The following is a 17,072-nucleotide window of genomic DNA, read 5'->3' on the forward strand; positions in this document are numbered from 1 at the left end:
ACGCCACTTGCAGGTCACTAGTCCAGAGGGCTGGGGAGTGGGGGGGGGGGGGGGTGGAGCAGTTGGCCGCGGTGGGAGGGTAGGACCGACCACCGCGGCTGCTTCTTTAACTCGAAATCCCCGCTGGGGTTTGGGGATGGGGGTGGGGTCACGGGTGACACTGCACAGACGCTGCGGACTCTGCCCATCACGTGCGCCGCGCCCGCGATTCAGACCCCAGACTGCGCGCTCCGGGGGGGCCGGGGTGTTTTTCTCGGATTTTCTTGCTTGCTTGCCGGTTTCCCTTCTCGTTCTCCCCCGTCGCTGCTTTTCTGCAGAACGAAGGGTGAGCTGGGGGGGGGAGAAAAAAAAAGACCCGACTTGCACTTCCCATAACTACGGTTTCCACAGGGATGTGACGCCGCGCGCAGCTTCCGAAATGCCCAGGTGACTCACGCGGGGACACCCCGGGGCGGGGCGGGGCGGGGCAAGGCGGGGCGGCGCGCAGGAGCTGCGCCCCCTGCTGGCCACGCGCGGCCTCGGGGCGCTCCCCCCCGCCCCCCTCGAGGGCGGCGCCGGCCCGGCTGGGCGTCACGTGACTGGAATTTCCCCGTGGAAATCCCCCACTGCGCGCTAAAACGAAAGGGAAGAAGAAGAACTGGCAGTCTGCAGCTCGGAGACGGCGTCCGCCGGGAGACTCGCTGCTGCAGCTGCGGGTACGACCCACACCCCCCTCCCTCCAGCTGGCGAGCCCCCCCAGATCCTCGGGCTGGCCCATGGGGCGCTGTCTCGGTCTGGTCTCGAGCGAGAAGCCTGCTGGCGGCGTGCTCCTGCCCTGACACGGACTTGGGACTTCGAGAAGAGGATCGCGCGGCTCCCCTCACCCTGAGAGGTAACCGGCGTCACTGTGCCCTCTGCTGCTGCTGGCCCCCGGGCGCTTCTTGGGGTCCGGACTGCGGGTGCGTTGCCCCCACCCCCCGGCCCCCCGCAAGGCTACCTGGCGGCTTTGGCTTTTGCAGCGCTCCCTCCTGGAGGGGGAGTTTTCGTTTGCAGTACCGTGCACGTCGCTGGGGAAACGCTGGGAGTTTGAGGTCGCCGCGCCAGATGTTGCGGTGACAGTTTGGGATTCTCTCCAGCGCCTCGCGTGCCTTGCAGTGGTGCAGGGGCTTGGAACTGCAGCGGAGGGTGGAGGGTCGCTCCTCCAAGGGTCCCTCGGGCGGTCAATCATCATTGCTATTACCAAGCGCTCTGCATGCTCATGCCTACGTAGACCTTGCAGAGTCTCTGTAGCTTCTTCCCAGATTATGCGAAATTGGCCCACCCGGCCAAGAACACATTGCAGACCCCGAAGTTCTGTGCAGGTGGTCTCCGTTTTCCGCGGAGTGGGGCTCGCTTTTTTTTTTTTTTACTCCCGTGGCAATAGTGGGAGAGAAATATGCAGGACATGGGTCGGCCTTGGGGAGGTGGGGGCCTCCAATTTCTGCAGCCCCCTGCTCCAATCTGAGCGCGCAGTCAGACTGTCTTTGTCAGCCCAGGTCCTTCCACATCCTGCCACCTGGCCTCTCAGGAAAGCGGTGGTATTAAGTGAGGAAGAAGCTCAGCTCTTTTTGAGAGCGCTTTGTTTTGAATTCTCCCTGCCTCTGATCTTCTTTCCATGGAAAGCCAGTCTGGTCAAGTGTCTCCAAGGCAGCATTTGGGGGGCAGGGTAGGGGTGAGCACTGCTCATTTATAAAGCCAGTCAGCCACATACCCCATGCCCCAGGTTATGAAGCAGCAGGTTACCGCTTACGGTTTATTCTCACGGGCTAAGGTGCGTCTTTGGCTTTTGCAGATTCTTTGGACAACTTCGAATTTTCTTTGCAATGGTGGGATGTATTTGTCGCAAAACTTTTGTTTTTTCAATCGAGGATGTAACACGCATTTAAAATAAATGTCAAGTAGTATTGCATGTTTTGGGCAGGAAGGACAGAGATTCATTAGACACATGCAGTTGTTTTTTTTTTTTTAATCTTAAGTGTAGGAATTGAGCTCTGGATCATTTTTGTCTTTCAAGATTCTGCAGGTCCTGCGAGACAGAACCTACAAGTCACAGTTGCATGCTGTATCTATGGTTTACAGCTCTCACTATTTGAGATCTTTGCTGAAAATGATCCAGTCAGGAAAGCAAAAATAAAGGCCACACCAGCTGGCTGAACATCTTTCTACTGCCCACCTGTTGCCAGTTGAGGGCTCCCTAAGTTGCAGTTCGCTGTGAAAATAGCAAGGGGCAGGTGTTAAAGGACCCAGTCTCTTTAACAAAAACTCTTCCCGTGGGTTTGTGAGCCCCAGCACGACCTGCACTGTGCTTCTGTTGTCTGAGCTTAGGCCCAGGTGGTCCTGTGATTCGAAAATGGTTCAGAATAAGGTGGTCTTTGAAGTTCAGCTCCGTCTTGGAGCAGGGGGTTGGAACCAGTAGGTGGCCAGGCAGTGCTTTGAGAGGGGATGAATGAATGACATCATGTTGTCTTGCCACAAAGGAGAATAGTGTGTGATGTTTCTGTGCCTTCACCTTGTCAGGGATTCTGCTGGTTTTGCCTAGTGATCGTTGCAGGGAACGGCCGGCCTCAATGGAAGGACTGTCATCTAGTCCAGACAATAATTTCTCCCAAGCCTCCTTGTGATGATCAGATTAAGAATCTCCATCCAAAACTACCGGCCAAAAAGCTACCCTAAGGGGACCTTGGGGGTGCGGGTGGGGGCATCTAGTTCAACTCTTTTCTTGGAGAGGGCCCCAAGAATTTTGTTCTCTTCCCCCTCTAATCCATACTTGGAGCAAGTGAGCCTAGAGCCGCTCAGAAATGGCTTCCCCCAAATCTAGGACTCTTCCCTCTCGTATAGGCATAACGTCTTTCTCAACCTGAGGCTTGCTCTTAACAATCGTACATCTAATGCTGGAGTGGAATTATCCATTGTTCTAAAACTTCTCTGGGAAAACCCACCATCCTCTAAAATCTTCTCTTCCACATCCAACGGAGGTTTCTAGATTTCTGGAGTGACACCCCAAGTAAGAGCCAGGCTCTCCACGCAGCGCTGACCTGCACAGACCCCAAACTGAGTGTGTTCACAATGGGGACCTGCATTGCAGATGCTGGTGTCTGCTTCAGTCATCTTTTCATGCATCTGGCTTGAGCCCCTGGCTAACAGTCCTTTCCTTATCTGCTTCTGTACATTCCTGTGTTTCCACCAGTTGTTAGACTTGAAGATATCAGGCTGAAGAGGAGCTGGGAAACGCACCTGAGTGCTGGTGCATGGAGAAAGTTGACAAAATTTGCCTGATAGTTGAATTGAACCCCTTGAGCTCCCATAGCTGTGCTTGGCAGTGCAGAAGTTCTCTTCTGTGTTTTTCTTCTGCTTCGTCTTCAGAAACTCCGTGGAATTTCTGAAATATGCTGGATTATGTGCTTGCTCTCCGCATTGCAAAGCATCATGCTGGAAAGTGGCTTTGGGTTCTGAAACATTCGGGTTTTCACTCTTTGTGGGCATTGTAACAAATCTTACCAAAATTAAGTATAGCTACTTCTCTTTGGGGCTGAGAGAACACTCCCACCAGCATCTTTGGTGATACTATGAATTGCCAGGAATTTCCACAAAATACTCAGTCTTTCCAGAGTAGGAACTTTGAGACAAGTGGGACTTCCTGCGGGGAGAGGAGGGAATATCGGGGAGGAGTTTCCAACTTGTCGGGGCTACTCTGCTGCTCCCAACTGTGCTCTCACCCCTCTCCCCTCAAAAGCCAGTGGCTGACCCAGAGAGTGGGCTCGGAGGGAGGTCAGCGTATTCATTGTCTGGGAGGCACTAAGGCCCGTCACTGACAGACTTGGCTCCCGGACAAACCTTACTGAAAACACGGGTTATTCCCCTCCTCTTCAGTCCCCACTCTCCGCCTTCCTTCTCTTGTTTAGACTAATCTTTAAAAGTGATGTAACTTAAAACAGTCCAGTGTGAGTTAATCTGTGGGGCCAGCTAGTATCCTGAGAGTAGAGGTGACTAAGATCTCTTGCTTACAGATGCGGGTAATGAAAAGATCAAACACTGGGGTTTCCTGCAGGCAGGTATATAGGGGTGGGGTCGGCGAAGACCTAACGGAATGCCTTCGTGTCCCTCCTCTTCAGACACTGCAGTCCACCATGGCCGAGCATCTCCTTCCCCAGGCTTTGTATTTGAGCAACATGCGGAAAGCTGTGAAGATCAGAGAGCGAACGCCAGAAGATATTCTTAAGCCCACCAATGGAATCATTCATCATTTTAAATCCATGCACCGATACACCCTGGAAATGTTTAGAACTTGCCAGTTTTGTCACCAGTTTCGGGAGATCATCCACAAAGCTCTCATTGACCAAAGCCTCCAGGCCTCGCTGGAAAACCAGAAGAAGCTCAACTGGTGTCGGGAAGTCAGGAAGCTGGTGGCTCTGAAAACCAATGGTAAGAGCAGAACGTTGGCTTCTGTCTAAGGGGGTGGTTCCCAGTGTGCTCCGGCCTTGAATTTTTATAGCACAGACCCACATTCAAATCTCTTGAGGTCCCTCGAGAGTTACTTGAGTAGAAAAACGCCTTCGGGGGCACGCTATCCAAGGAAGCTTGTTGGGTGACTGCTTTGATTAAGGGTATTTTCTGATTGTGTGTCAGGAGCTGACTACCTTGAGACTCAGATTTATTCTTAACACCCCATCTATCCTCTTAGCTGGCTGTTGTGCCTGATTCTTGCGTCGGTTTGAATCATCTGTGAATTACCCTTCCCTGGCCAGTAATGGAAATAGTCAGAGGCTTTAAGTTCAGAGGGAAAGCATGGTGTGAAACACTGGTATTAGTGTTGTTTTTCACTGGCTTTGAAAGTGCGTGTGACCATGGCCTTCCACTTGAATCAATGGCATTTCATGGGTTGACAAGTGAATGGTGGTTGATGACGAAGGCTCTCTGTCGTTCTGTTGCCTGCAGTCCTGTGAGATGTGATGGGAACGTAGCAAGGTTCTTCGCACAGTGGTTAGACCACTACTTTGTTATTCTTAGGAATTCCTCAGACTAATGTTTCTTGCTGTCTGCGTCTGTCTCTACGTTTTACAGACAGTGACGTTTTCCCACTAGTAGCTGTTTCCTGTTTTAAGCTAGACTGTTTTGTTTTGTTTTGTTTAATTACTTCCTTTGAGCCAAAGGTAGTGTAGTCTGTCCATCATAGAGACATCCAAGCATACCATTTTACGTAGACTCAAAATGCTACTTTTATAGCTGTAGTTGGTTGTCATAAGGACCATACAGCCTGACCAAGATTAATTAGGTGCCAATGCCCTAGATAAGGCACAGATCTTAGCTCAGTCCTCTACCCTGCCAATCAAAATTGTACAACCAAGCATAGTAAATTCTTGCTGACAATGAGCTGGAAAAAATTTAATTTAATGAACTTAATTAGTACATTAACTTTGGCCATTTTTTACTTGGGTGACTTGGAATGATTGAGGGATGTTGGCTTTTGTTTCCTTAGTTTTGCTTTGGTTCTGGAGAGTCTTATAGATCGTCCCAACAACTTGCTTATATTTTTGACGCATAGATTCTTAGAAACATAGGAGAAAGAAATCTGGGGATAGCTGATGTTTATATTGTCCTTGGCATTAAATCAAGTGATGCCTGGAAGTAGGTAATTATGTTAAGTCATCATCAGAGGTTTATATTTCTGACAGTTTGTGGTTTTAACTCTTTCCTATTCCACTACCAAAAGAGACAGAGAGGGGGAGAGAGAGAGAGAGAGGTATTCAACCTTAGGACAGTTGGAATCAGAGTTCTGTATCTGCATGAAAGAAGAATCTGCCCAATTAGAAATGTTGTGAAATGAAGAAAGCCTTATTATTATTAACAGAATTAACTGACACTTTAGGCTTAACTTGGTCTATTTCCTTAAGGGAAAACAGAATGGAACGTATATAGTAAACATTTGTTCTGAGAAGATAGGTCATGTATAGCAGCAAACATGCTCAGGACCCATGAAACATCAACACAAGTGCATGTAATAGCATTTTCTGGAGAACAGGGATTAGAGGCTCAACGTTTTTTATTTCCCCACTTTCCAGAATTTTTTAAAATACTGGAAAAGAAAGAAATGATCTATAGGGGAGGAGCTAAACGTGACCTCTTTGATTTTTGTGGACGCTCTGCTTTTCTTTTAAGCCTTTCCACCTCCTCGAGGTGAGTTCTTTGGAGTCCGGAGTCTGTTTGGGGAGAGGGTACTTGACAAGTTTGCATTTGAGGATATGAGACCGCTGTGAATGAGGAAGGGAGTAGATGCCTAAAATTGAAACTTCATGTGAAAAATCCCAGTGTCTATTGGCTGCAGCGATTTCACTTGTATAATGAGTAGCCCCATTCCAGCTCACCATGGCCACACCCACTTGGAAAGTCCAGGGTGCACTTCGCAGTTTAAATGTCTACACACCAGAACAAAAAGTACAATACTGTTGCTCAATTGCTAGTCAAATAACTTTGCACTGGGGAATTCCAGATGTTACTTAGGGAATTTTGTACTGGTGCATCTCAATAAAGAACTGAAAGTCAGCGCAAGAAAAAGAAGAAGAAAAAAAAAAACCTTATCTTTGCTCTAGATTTTGCAAAGGGGAAATTTCAACAGAATGCATTTGTGGCCATGCTTGTGCCAAGACCCAGGGCTTGAGATATCTCTTTTTTGTTCATTTGTTTGAATACTTAATTAACTTGTCTTTCTAAGTGTGTAAATGGAAGGGATCCTGGCTTGCAGATATTTTTGAGGGTTTTTTTGAAAGTTCAGTTTGGTTGCAGAGATGGACTATAATTAAAATTGGAGGAAATTTTGAGTAATTTTATTGCCTGAGATAGAGTAATAGAATAATAATTCATCTTTTATTTTTTTTTAAAAAGAAAAAGGACAACAGTGTTCTTGCGAAAGAAAATTTAGAAGTTAAAATTTTTTGCCACCAAGGCCTAGGGAGATGACTCAGAAGACCACCGTATTTGCTCCTATGAACACCACGAAGAGGGACCCCCAAATACAGCGCTGGGGGGACCTCAGAGACCACTGGGTGTGACCTCCTTAGTAACACATTCCACCAAATCTTTATTGCTTGGAAGTTGGGTGGTGGTGGGAGGGACCCTTCTCCTGGGTCATGGACTTTAACCCCGTATAAGCAACACACTAATAAAGAAAATCAGATCTTTTTCTGAATGCTCAGAATTCTTACCATGCCAGCTCCAGACACTGATTTCTTTGTCAAGGTAGACATCGGGCACTTTGTAACGTGGCGAGAGAACACGCCTTACTCAGGAGAAGGGGCTCGGGTCTAGCTGGGGGCTGGGCTCTGGCTCAGTCTCACTTCATAGACTAGGAGAGGAAACTCCCCAGCCCCAAGGCTGCAGTGGAATGGTCAAGTCATGTACCACTTAGTCATAGGAGAGCGGCCCTGCCTCATCCACAGTGCCAGACAGCTTCCTGCTGGGTGCCTGTGCCCTGCGTGCTCTCTGCTAGCGTCAGGGAGCAGTGGCACCCAGCTTCCTGGCCAGCCTTAGATGTTGGGGGCAAGGGAGCGTTGTGCTTTCGATCTGAGCCTGTGCCCTCATTTCACAGTGAGAACAAATCCTTAGTGAGGTGAAGGACTTTCCCTTAAGGCCACCGACACAGAGGAGGGTCTGCCACGACCCCTGCTTACTAGTGTCTGGTTTCCTTACTGTCATTCATTAAAAAATAGGAGGGACACTGGGGGCTATAGAGATATAAAGCTGGCAAGGAAGCCAGGTTGGAGCTCCAGCACCCCAGGTGGCCCCCTGGACCCTGCCAAGGGGAAACCCCTGAGCTCAGAATCAGGAGTAAGCCCTGAGAAAGGGCCCCAAAGCAAAACAAATCAAAATAAATAGAAAAATATATAATAATTAGAGTGACAGAATGAGAACCTCAGGTGTCTGGAATCCAGTGGAACAAGCAGTCCCGGCTTCTGTTCTGAGTGCAGATAAGGGACGGCGGGCGCAGAGAAATAGCCCGGCAGTACTCTGCTGGTCTTGCAGGCGGCCAACCCGGTTCTATCCCCCGGCTTGGGATATGTATCATCCTTCAAGCCCTGACACGAGTGATACTGAGCCCCCCTACAAGGCCGGTGTGACCCCAAAACCAAAACAAAGTCAATAAAGAGTAGGAGGGCTCCAACCAGCAAGGGAAACTGGGTCATGCCATTGACATTAGTTACTTAATAAATCTTCAGGGTTGAAGAGAGGAAAAGGAAGGGGTACTCTGTGTGTGTGTGTGTGTGTGTGTGTGTGAGAGAGAGAGAGAGAGAGAGAGAGAGAGACAGAGACAGAGACAGAGACAGAGACAGAGACAGACAGAGACAGATAGAGACAGAGACAAAGATTTGTTTCCTTAAAGCTGTCACCACCTCAGATGAAATGGTATCCACAGGCCCTGGGACTCCCAGATGAAACCAGTGACATTAGACAAATGCTTCCTGGGACCCCCTCTGGGCTCCCAGGGGAACGGGTTTGTTGGGACTTTTGTGACTAGAATGGCTGTAGAATGGCCGGAATCAGCTTCCTTCCTCCTTCCTCCTCAGGTGATGGAAACTGCCTCATGCACGCAACTTCTCAGTACATGTGGGGTGTGCAGGACACGGACTTGGTCCTGAGGAAGGCTCTCTTCAGCACGCTCAAGGAGACGGACACGCGCAATTTCCAATTCCGTTGGCAGCTGGAGTCGCTGAAATCTCAGGAGTTCGTGGAGACGGGGCTTCACTATGACACTCGGGTATGTACCGCCCCCCTCTGCAGGCTCTGTGGACAGAATTCCAAAGGGGAACCCAGGGAGGCCCATGACTAGCCCTGTTCTTGAAGAACGTGTGATTTCCTAGGTCACATGAACTGGGCTAAGCACAGCACAGTCCCTGGAAGACACCAGGCATTTGTCAGTGCTGCGGGGCTGCAGAGCCGCAGAGGGCCGGCAATAGCTCTCGAGCAGCAAGATCTTGAGCAGAAGGTCCGCTGACCATGGCCTCTCCCCTGGGTGGGCTCTCTGTCTTTCTGTTTGATTGCTCTTTGCATGCTTTCCTAAGCTTTCCTAAGCCCAAATGCATGCCTGCACAGTCTCAGTCACAGCTGTGGGATTTTTATGTACATTTGGATAAAGAACCTCAAGGTCATGCCTCGTCACAGATTTTTCTGAAGGCAGGTGCTATTCCCAGCCTCCCCCACAGTTTGTCTTTGCTTTGTAGTGGGGGGGGGAAGTAAAGGAAGGAAGGCGAAATGGGGAGGAGAGGTCAGGGAATCATTTGAATGATGATTTCAAGAAGGGGGAAAAGTAAGCCGAGTTATAGAAATGAATAATGAGAGTGAAGTCAGAGTGATTTCTTCAGGCGGAATGCATTCAGTCCTTTTCCTTCCTTCCCCACTGTATCTTTAGAATTGGAATGATGAATGGGACAACCTCATCAAAATGGCGTCCACAGATACCCCAGGGGCCCGAGGTGGTCTCCAGTATCATTCCCTGGAGGAAATACACATCTTTGTCCTTTGCAACATCCTCAGAAGGCCCATCATTGTCATTGCAGGTAAGAGGCTTGTTTGATTCCGGTGCCATTCCGCTCACTTAGGAAAAACCCAAACTGGCAAAGTTACAGGGAAACTATGTCTGAACAGATTTGGGTGCCAGTCCACTGAAGACCCTTTCTCTCTGTCTCCTTTCTGAAACAGACAAAATGCTGAGAAGTTTGGAATCGGGTTCAAATTTTGCTCCTTTGAAGGTGGGCGGGATTTACTTGCCTCTCCATTGGCCTGCCCAGGAATGCTACAGATACCCCATCCTCCTGGGCTACGACAGCCAACACTTTGTACCCCTGGTGACTCTGAAGGACAGCGGGCCTGGTAAGAAAACAAAATATCCACTCAAATTTGTAGCTTCTGTCAGCTAGCGATGTAACCTGTTCTCCCAGGATGTCCAGGTTTAAGTGCAATACTTTTTACAGAAGTTTTAGTATTTTGCCATTTGCTTACAACATTAAGCAATACTGTAATTCTAATACTGCCCTCGTTGTCTATGTGTGACTTGGGAAATAACTTTAAGCAGGTTAGTTGTGAGTAATATACACAAATACACACACTTACACACAGAGAGGTTCTACTACTACCATTGCTACTTTTGTAACATTAGTATGAGACATTTATCTTTTTTATTATTATTATTAATAGCACTTGAGGTATCATTGGTTTGTAGCGTTATGTAGGTTTCAGATAAATTGCAGTAGAATACAGCATTCGTATGAATACTCCACCTCAGGGTTCCCACCGAAAGTCTAGTTTAGTTGCCTTTACTATCAACCCATGACAAATTAAGGCCTGCGGTTCCCCCGTATGGAGCCAATAAGTGTCTATTGGGTCAGCTGTTGTGGTAATAACTTCTTGTGCCACAGGCATTGTGCTAAGTGCTGCAGATACGAAATTTCGCTTCATCCTTATAGCCTCTGTATAAGCTGGAAGCACTGGCAGCCCTATTAAACAGATGAGGCGGTTGAAATTCAGAGAGGTTAGGTCTGAGTCTCACTTGCCTAGTGCCCCAGGGCGTGGTGGTGGCAGAGTCGATATTCCAGCCCAGTTTGGTCTGACTCTGAAGTTTGGGGAACTAACCAGCAGTTATTGCCTCTAGGCTGCTCAATGATCTGGGAGCTTCCTGGAAACCATGCATTTTATTTCAGGGTTTAGCATGTACTGTTTGTCTTCCATGCATGTGTTTGGCTAGGTAATGATTTTTCCCATTACGTTGTTGAATTGCCTTCCTTTCCGTGCTTTAGCTTTGATCCTTATGTATGCGACCTCACATTTCATTTCGGTTCCAAACAATGTTGAGCATATGTGCCATTTTCTCCCCTAGAAATCCGAGCCGTTCCCCTGGTGAACAGAGACCGAGGGCGGTTTGAAGATTTGAAAGTTCACTTTTTGACGGATACTGAAAATGAGATGAAGGAGAAGCTGCTGAAAGAGTACTTGACAGTGATAGAAATCCCGGTCCAAGGCTGGGACCACGGCACCACGCATTTGATCAATGCTGCAAAGTAAGCAGTGTGAGAGCTTCTATCTATGTCCTCCCGGGCTGCTTGAACTCCAGCCCCTTAACTTGTTTGCCATTCCAGTGCAGAGTTTTGCAAATCTGGTTGCTTCAACCTGAAGCGAAGCCGTTTCAGAGCCATGTGCCTCGATTCGGGCAGGATCATTGCAAAGTCTAACTAGCTGTGGTTTCAAGTGGCAAAGAGTAATTTATCCATAAAGATTTCCCCGAGTCTCTGGACTCTGAGAGAACTGCGGTTTGTTGAAATTATGTTTACATCAAAGATTGTGGACTTTGCTTTTTTTTCCCTCTTAATCATCCTTAATAGTAGTATTAGCAATTGAAAATTCTTAGAATCTAAAGCCTCTTTCCCATGACATTTTAGTTGTGGTGAGCATGGCAGGCACACACATAATGTCAAAAGGTTGTCAATGGTGTGTATGTGACAGCCATGTGACTTTGCCACTTGGAAGTGGGAGGAGAGACTCAGAATGCATATTATACAAGTAACAAAATCTTAAGGTCTAGCTCTGCATTCACAAAAGGTCTAAAAGCCTATTTGGGGGGGGGTGTGTTTTTGTGTTTTTTTTTTTTTCTTGAGCATGAAATGCACCAGGGTTGACCACACTGGCAGCATAAGAAAACCAGTTATTAAGAGTGGAGAGGGGAAATATCACAGCTGAGAACACATCAATAGCAACTATTATGGTATCTGCTTCTTAGTTACTGTCCACGGAAGTTAACTCTCCCCGAGCTCAGGCTTAAAGTTATAACAGCAAAACATAGAACAGAACATTCTAAAGCAGTTTGTGCTATAAAGTAGATGACTCTTGGGTGAATATTCTCTATAATGTTTGACTAGAAATTTGATCACTGAGAATTTGAAAAGTAAAAATGTCTTCTTACAAGAGACATAGAGTAAAGACAGTAAAGAGTAAAAGACAGTTCTGGGGTCAACCTGTTGTTTAGAATCATCTAAATATGAACTGGAACAAGATTTATTCAATCAGACTATGATGTTCAACAAAATATAGCATTATCAGCAAATTAAGCTCACTCCTATTTGACTGTAAAATATGTTAACAAATATATGGAACTACGTTTTATGGGAGGTACAAACTCTTTATTAAAGAGCCTACATTTCAGTGGATGGTCATAAAGGGATTTTCCATATCCACGTTCTGAAATTTTGCTGTAGACACAGCTGATGTAAAATTGTGTGTGTGTGTGTTTGTGTATTTGTATATCTGTGTTTCTGTGTGGAATCTCAATATATCTCCTTTTGGAATTTAGACTGGATGAAGCTAACTTACCAAAAGAAATCAACCTCGTTGATGACTACTTTGAACTGGTCCAGCACGAGTATAAGAAGTGGCAGGAGAACCATGAACAGGGCCGAAGAGACAACCAAGCTCCCAACCCTCTGGACCCTTGCATTCCCCAGCTTTCTTTCATGGACGTAAAATGTGAGACACCCAACTGTCCGTTTTTCATGTCCGTCAACACCAAACCCTTGTGCCACGAATGCTCAGAGAGGCAGCTCAAGAAGCAAAACAAATCCGCAAAGGTGAATCCCAAGCTGGGCCCCGAGGCCCTCCCTGGCATGGTGCTTGGAGCCTCTCGGGGTGAGGCCTTGGCCTGGAGTCCAGAGGAGCCAGCTGGGGGGCCTCGGTCGGCCCCGCCCACAGCACCCAGCCTGTTTCTGTTCAGCGAGACCACGGCAATGAAGTGCAAGAGCCCCGGCTGCCCTTTCACCCTGAATGTGCTACACAACGGATTCTGTGAGCGTTGCCACAATGCCCGGCAACTCAATGCCGGCCGCCCTCCGGACACCACGAGGCACCTGGATCCGGGTAAGTGCCAAGCCTGCCTTCAGGATGCCACCAGGACGTTTAATGGGATCTGCAGTACTTGCTTCAAAAGGACTAAGGCAGAGCCCTCCTCCAACTTCAGCTCTAGCATCCCTCCTTCCTGCCACCAGCGGTCCAAGTCGGACCCCTCGCAGCTCATCCAGAGTCTCTCCCCGCATTCTTGCCACAGAGCTGGGAACGAGGCCACCTCTGGCTGCCTCACTCAGGCTGCCCGGACTCCAGGGGACATGACGGGGACGAGCAAGTGCAGAAAAGCCGGCTGCATGTACTTTGGGACTCCAGAAAACAAGGGCTTTTGCACGCTGTGTTTCATCGAGTACCAGGAAAATAAACGTGAGTGAAATGGGTGATCTCTGATTGATGGGCCGGGTCCTGTTGCAAAAGTGCTGCCTCAAAGGGGGTGTTTGTTCCTTAGATGCCAGCGACGATCTTCCTGTGGACGGGCAGGTAGAATGTGACTGGCATGAGAGTTCACAAGGGTCCTCCTCATTAGATCATTTCTTTAGTGCCTGGCATGTATAAGCGAGGGTTCACACCAGACTTCTCATGAACTCTCAAAATCAGGAGAGCAGTAGCTAGAGAAAGATCTGCACTCATGTTGCAGGATCTCTAATTCCAAAGGAGGCGCCGATAATGTCCATGTTTGCTCAGTGGCTGTTGCCTAACTCACTCGGGCAGCCTGTTCAGAGTGAGAATCTGCCAGAGCAAAGGTGTTTCAGTCATAGCCGTACTGTCCTCTGGGGTTGGCTGGCTCTAGGAAAAGCCACCGTCTCACACACATTTAGCACCCACCTGATCTGTTCTTGGAAGCCAGTTTTGTCCTCTCGTGTCAGTGTCTGGATCCGCCTGGTGACCTGTCTGTGATACTGATGAGTGTCTGCTCTCTTGTAGATTTTATTGCTCCCTCGGGCAAAGCCGGACCCACCACCTCTAGGTTCCAGAACACGGTCCCCTGCCTGGGCAGGGAATGTGGCACGGTGGGAAGCACCGTGTTTGAAGGATACTGCCAGAAGTGTTTCATTGAAGCCCAGAACCAGAGATTTCATGAGGCCAAAAGGACTGAAGAGCAGTTGGTGAGACATTTTGTGGTACTTTCCACTCTGTGGGCAGGTCTGGGCTGGAGCCTTTGCTTCCCTCTGAGATAAACAAATTTGTCACCCTCCCCAGTCCCAGGGAAGAAACTGAGGAGGGGGTGTCGGGGGAAAGTTCTTGTGGTCCCCAGGGTGAAAGTACAGCAGTTACCATCCATTTCCATAGCCCAGGTGTATTTGGGAATTCATTCAGATGAGCCACAGTCTAAGACCTCTGAGCAGGAGAGACTTACGGGCATCAGCATCTAAGTGGCCTGCACAACTCCTTTTGGTCCTCATTTGGGGGCCATATGCAGTGCAGTGCTGGGAATCGAACCCAGGTCTCCCAGATGCAAAGCATCACACCAGTGCTTTAAGACATCTTCCCCGGCACAAACATCCTTTTAGCTCACCCTGTATTGTGAGACGGGAAGAGAAGGCAGGGCAGCTCCAGGGCTTCCACATGGAAGAGAAGCAAACTCTGACTCGTGATGCCACTTATAGACTGCAGGGGCTCTGTCTAACCCAGGGCAGCTTCTTTCCAAAGCAAACCACATCCGGAACTCGCTCTGCTGGTTAGGTTAGGATGGTAGGGTCCATGGTCCCACCTCACCTGCCCAGCGCTGGGTTGATTTTCATGGGGATACAGAGGAGTAATTTGGAGATTCAGAGCCCCTTCCCTTGCTCTGGCTAGCGCTCCCGGAAGCTCTCTGAGGAATCCACCTTTTCAGATGCAGTGATCGATTTGCGCTGCGCTCTTCCTGACACTTGTCTCTCTGCTCTCTTCTCAGAGATCCAGCCAGCGCAGAGAAGGGCCTCGAACTGCACCCAGCGCCCCCCGGCCCAAGTGTGCGCGGGCCTCCTGCAAGAATATCCTGGCCTGCCGCAGTGAGGAGCTCTGCATGGAGTGTCAGCACCGGGTCCCGCGGGTTGGCCCAGGGACTCACCGGGCCGAGCCTGTCCCAGAAGAGCCCCCCAAACAGCGCTGCCGAGCCCCGGCCTGCGATCACTTTGGCAACGCCAAGTGTAACGGCTACTGCAACGAGTGCTTTCAGTTCAAGCAAATGTATGGCTAAGGGGACACCGTGGGGCCAGCGCCCCCGCCAGGAGGGGCCTCCCGCTCTTCGCCAACGTGGTGCTACGCACCCAACGCTCTGATGCCGCCGGAGGGTCAGCCCCTGCCGCAGGGGGGCTCCGAAGGTGTCTTTGCACAGAGAAGGGCAAGCTCCGCTCTCTCCAGCAGGGCCTTGAAGCCGGTAGCTGAGAATGTCCTGAGTGAGTCGGGACAAAGCTGGAAGCCGCGCGCGTGGTGTCCGCATCCAGCCTGGGGCTGCGCCTCAACTGGCCGGCAGAAGGCCCGGAGGAGCGTAGGGGCTTGCGAGGACACTGCCGCGCGCCCTTTCGGGAGAAAGGAAAGGACGCACGGTCCGATGGGATGCAAAGATCCCAGACCCTTGCCGCCGACCTCCTGCCTGCAGCCCTTTCCCACTCGCAGGCCCTCTCCAGAAGCTTGGAAGCTCAGGGAAAATGGACATATTCAGGGTGTCAGTAGTTAATGGATTTCCCCTGCCCGCCCGGTTTCTTTCTTTGTGGCGGAAGCAGAACGATCCACAGACTGTGATTCCGAGGCTGCTGAGACTGAATTCATTCACAAAGCCAACAAGCTGCTCTTTACAAATATGCACCTTTTCCAAAACAAAACAAACAAACAAAGAAAAAACCCAGGTTATTTGAAGGGGGAGAGGTATAACTCTTTGGGTTATCACTGTCTTCTCTCCTGAAGAGGTTAGCTTGAACTGAGTTGTGCATAAATTGTGTGTACATAGAGAATATGCCCTTATGTTATGAGGGAATCCTTTTTATTGTGTGGGGAATGCTGCTCTAGAGGGTTAAGTAGGAAGACTGGATAATAATAACCTATTTTTTGGTTGTTGTTGGGGGCAACACCTGTCTTTGTAGCTCAAATGGACTCCACCAGTTGCCTTGCTTAAAAGGAGCACCCCACTGTGTCTGTGATTTACCTTATTTATTTTATTTTGAACTTTAAGGTTATTTAAATGAAGATGTATCTTCTGCTCTGGGGGAAATGCTGAGGTGCTTTCTTGAGCTCACATAGTTGCTTTGAGGGATGTCAGAGAACCAGGCAAGTTCCTGATGGAGACTTGGGAAGTCGGTCCCCTCGGAAACGCTGGTCACCTTCCCCAGAAAAGAAGGAATCGCTTCAGCCGCACAATCTCGTTCTGCTTAATGAAAGGGGCTGAAGACTTCCCAGTGCACCCATCAGAAACGGTTCTCTGACATGTACCCGTGTCTCTGAGGACCCTACCTCCTTACCAGATGAGATTCCAAAGGAGCAGGGATAAAATTGGAGAAGGTCAAGGAAAAGTGGTGACCTTTCATGATGGTTTTAGTGGCTGGGCTAATGCGGTGTTCTGGAGAGCTGGGCACTTGCGCCCTGGAATCTGGTAACACCTTCCGCATTAGGACCAGCACCTTCCTGACTCCCTGAGTCTGAGAAAAGTTCTTTCTGTCCTTTGCTCGCAGTTTCTCTCTCTGCTTTGTGTGATTGTCATTCTTCTGTTTTCCTTTTTGAGGGTGGGGGCATCAGGACTCTGGGCCTGAAAATCTTTGCGATCTCCCAACTCTATCCAGGGTGCAGTGCGTCCCTGCCCCTGCTATAAAGCTTGCATTTCTTGCTAAAGATTTCAAATAAGACTTCAGTGTTTTCATCTATTTCTTTTAAAGTTGACCTTTGCCTATGCCGTGTGTATTGATATTTTCATTGTTAATGTGAAAAAAAAGGAATTATTTATACTTATTATAGAAAACATTTGAAATTTGCACATTTAGTTGTCCCTAATAGGATGCTGTTTACTCTGTTAGGTTTCTTTACATTTTCCTCCATAAGTATAACTTTTCACAAAAGCCCATGTTAAAAAAATAAATTATTTCAGAACAAATACTTGTGTTTTCTGTTTTGAATGGGGAAAGGAAAATCGCTTATTAAGACTGTGATTCCCAGGGCTAAGGAGATAGTACAGGAGTCCAGCTCTTGGAAAGCATGCTGCCAACCCA

The 17,072-nt window shown here is 48.7% G+C and overlaps 1 protein-coding gene across 2 annotated transcripts; it reads left to right on the forward strand.

Moving 5' to 3' along the window:
• Positions 1-618: 618 nt before the first annotated feature.
• Positions 619-16,828, forward strand: TNFAIP3 (TNF alpha induced protein 3). 2 transcript variants are annotated; one of them, XM_004609006.2, is made up of 9 exons: positions 619-871; positions 4,131-4,440; positions 8,577-8,767; positions 9,419-9,566; positions 9,709-9,879; positions 10,883-11,063; positions 12,350-13,260; positions 13,819-14,000; positions 14,789-16,828. In XM_004609006.2, exons 2-9 carry the CDS (start codon positions 4,146-4,148, stop codon positions 15,071-15,073), a joined length of 2,364 nt encoding a protein of 787 aa, XP_004609063.2. In that variant the 5' UTR covers positions 619-871; positions 4,131-4,145; the 3' UTR covers positions 15,074-16,828. The 2 variants fall into 2 exon arrangements, with proteins under 2 accessions (XP_004609063.2, XP_054991552.1); XM_055135577.1 differs by having other exon boundaries at positions 656-695.
• Positions 16,829-17,072: the final 244 nt, after the last annotated feature.

Source organism: Sorex araneus, chromosome 4, assembly GCF_027595985.1.
Source record: "Sorex araneus isolate mSorAra2 chromosome 4, mSorAra2.pri, whole genome shotgun sequence".
Classification (NCBI taxonomy): Eukaryota; Metazoa; Chordata; class Mammalia; order Eulipotyphla; family Soricidae; genus Sorex; species Sorex araneus.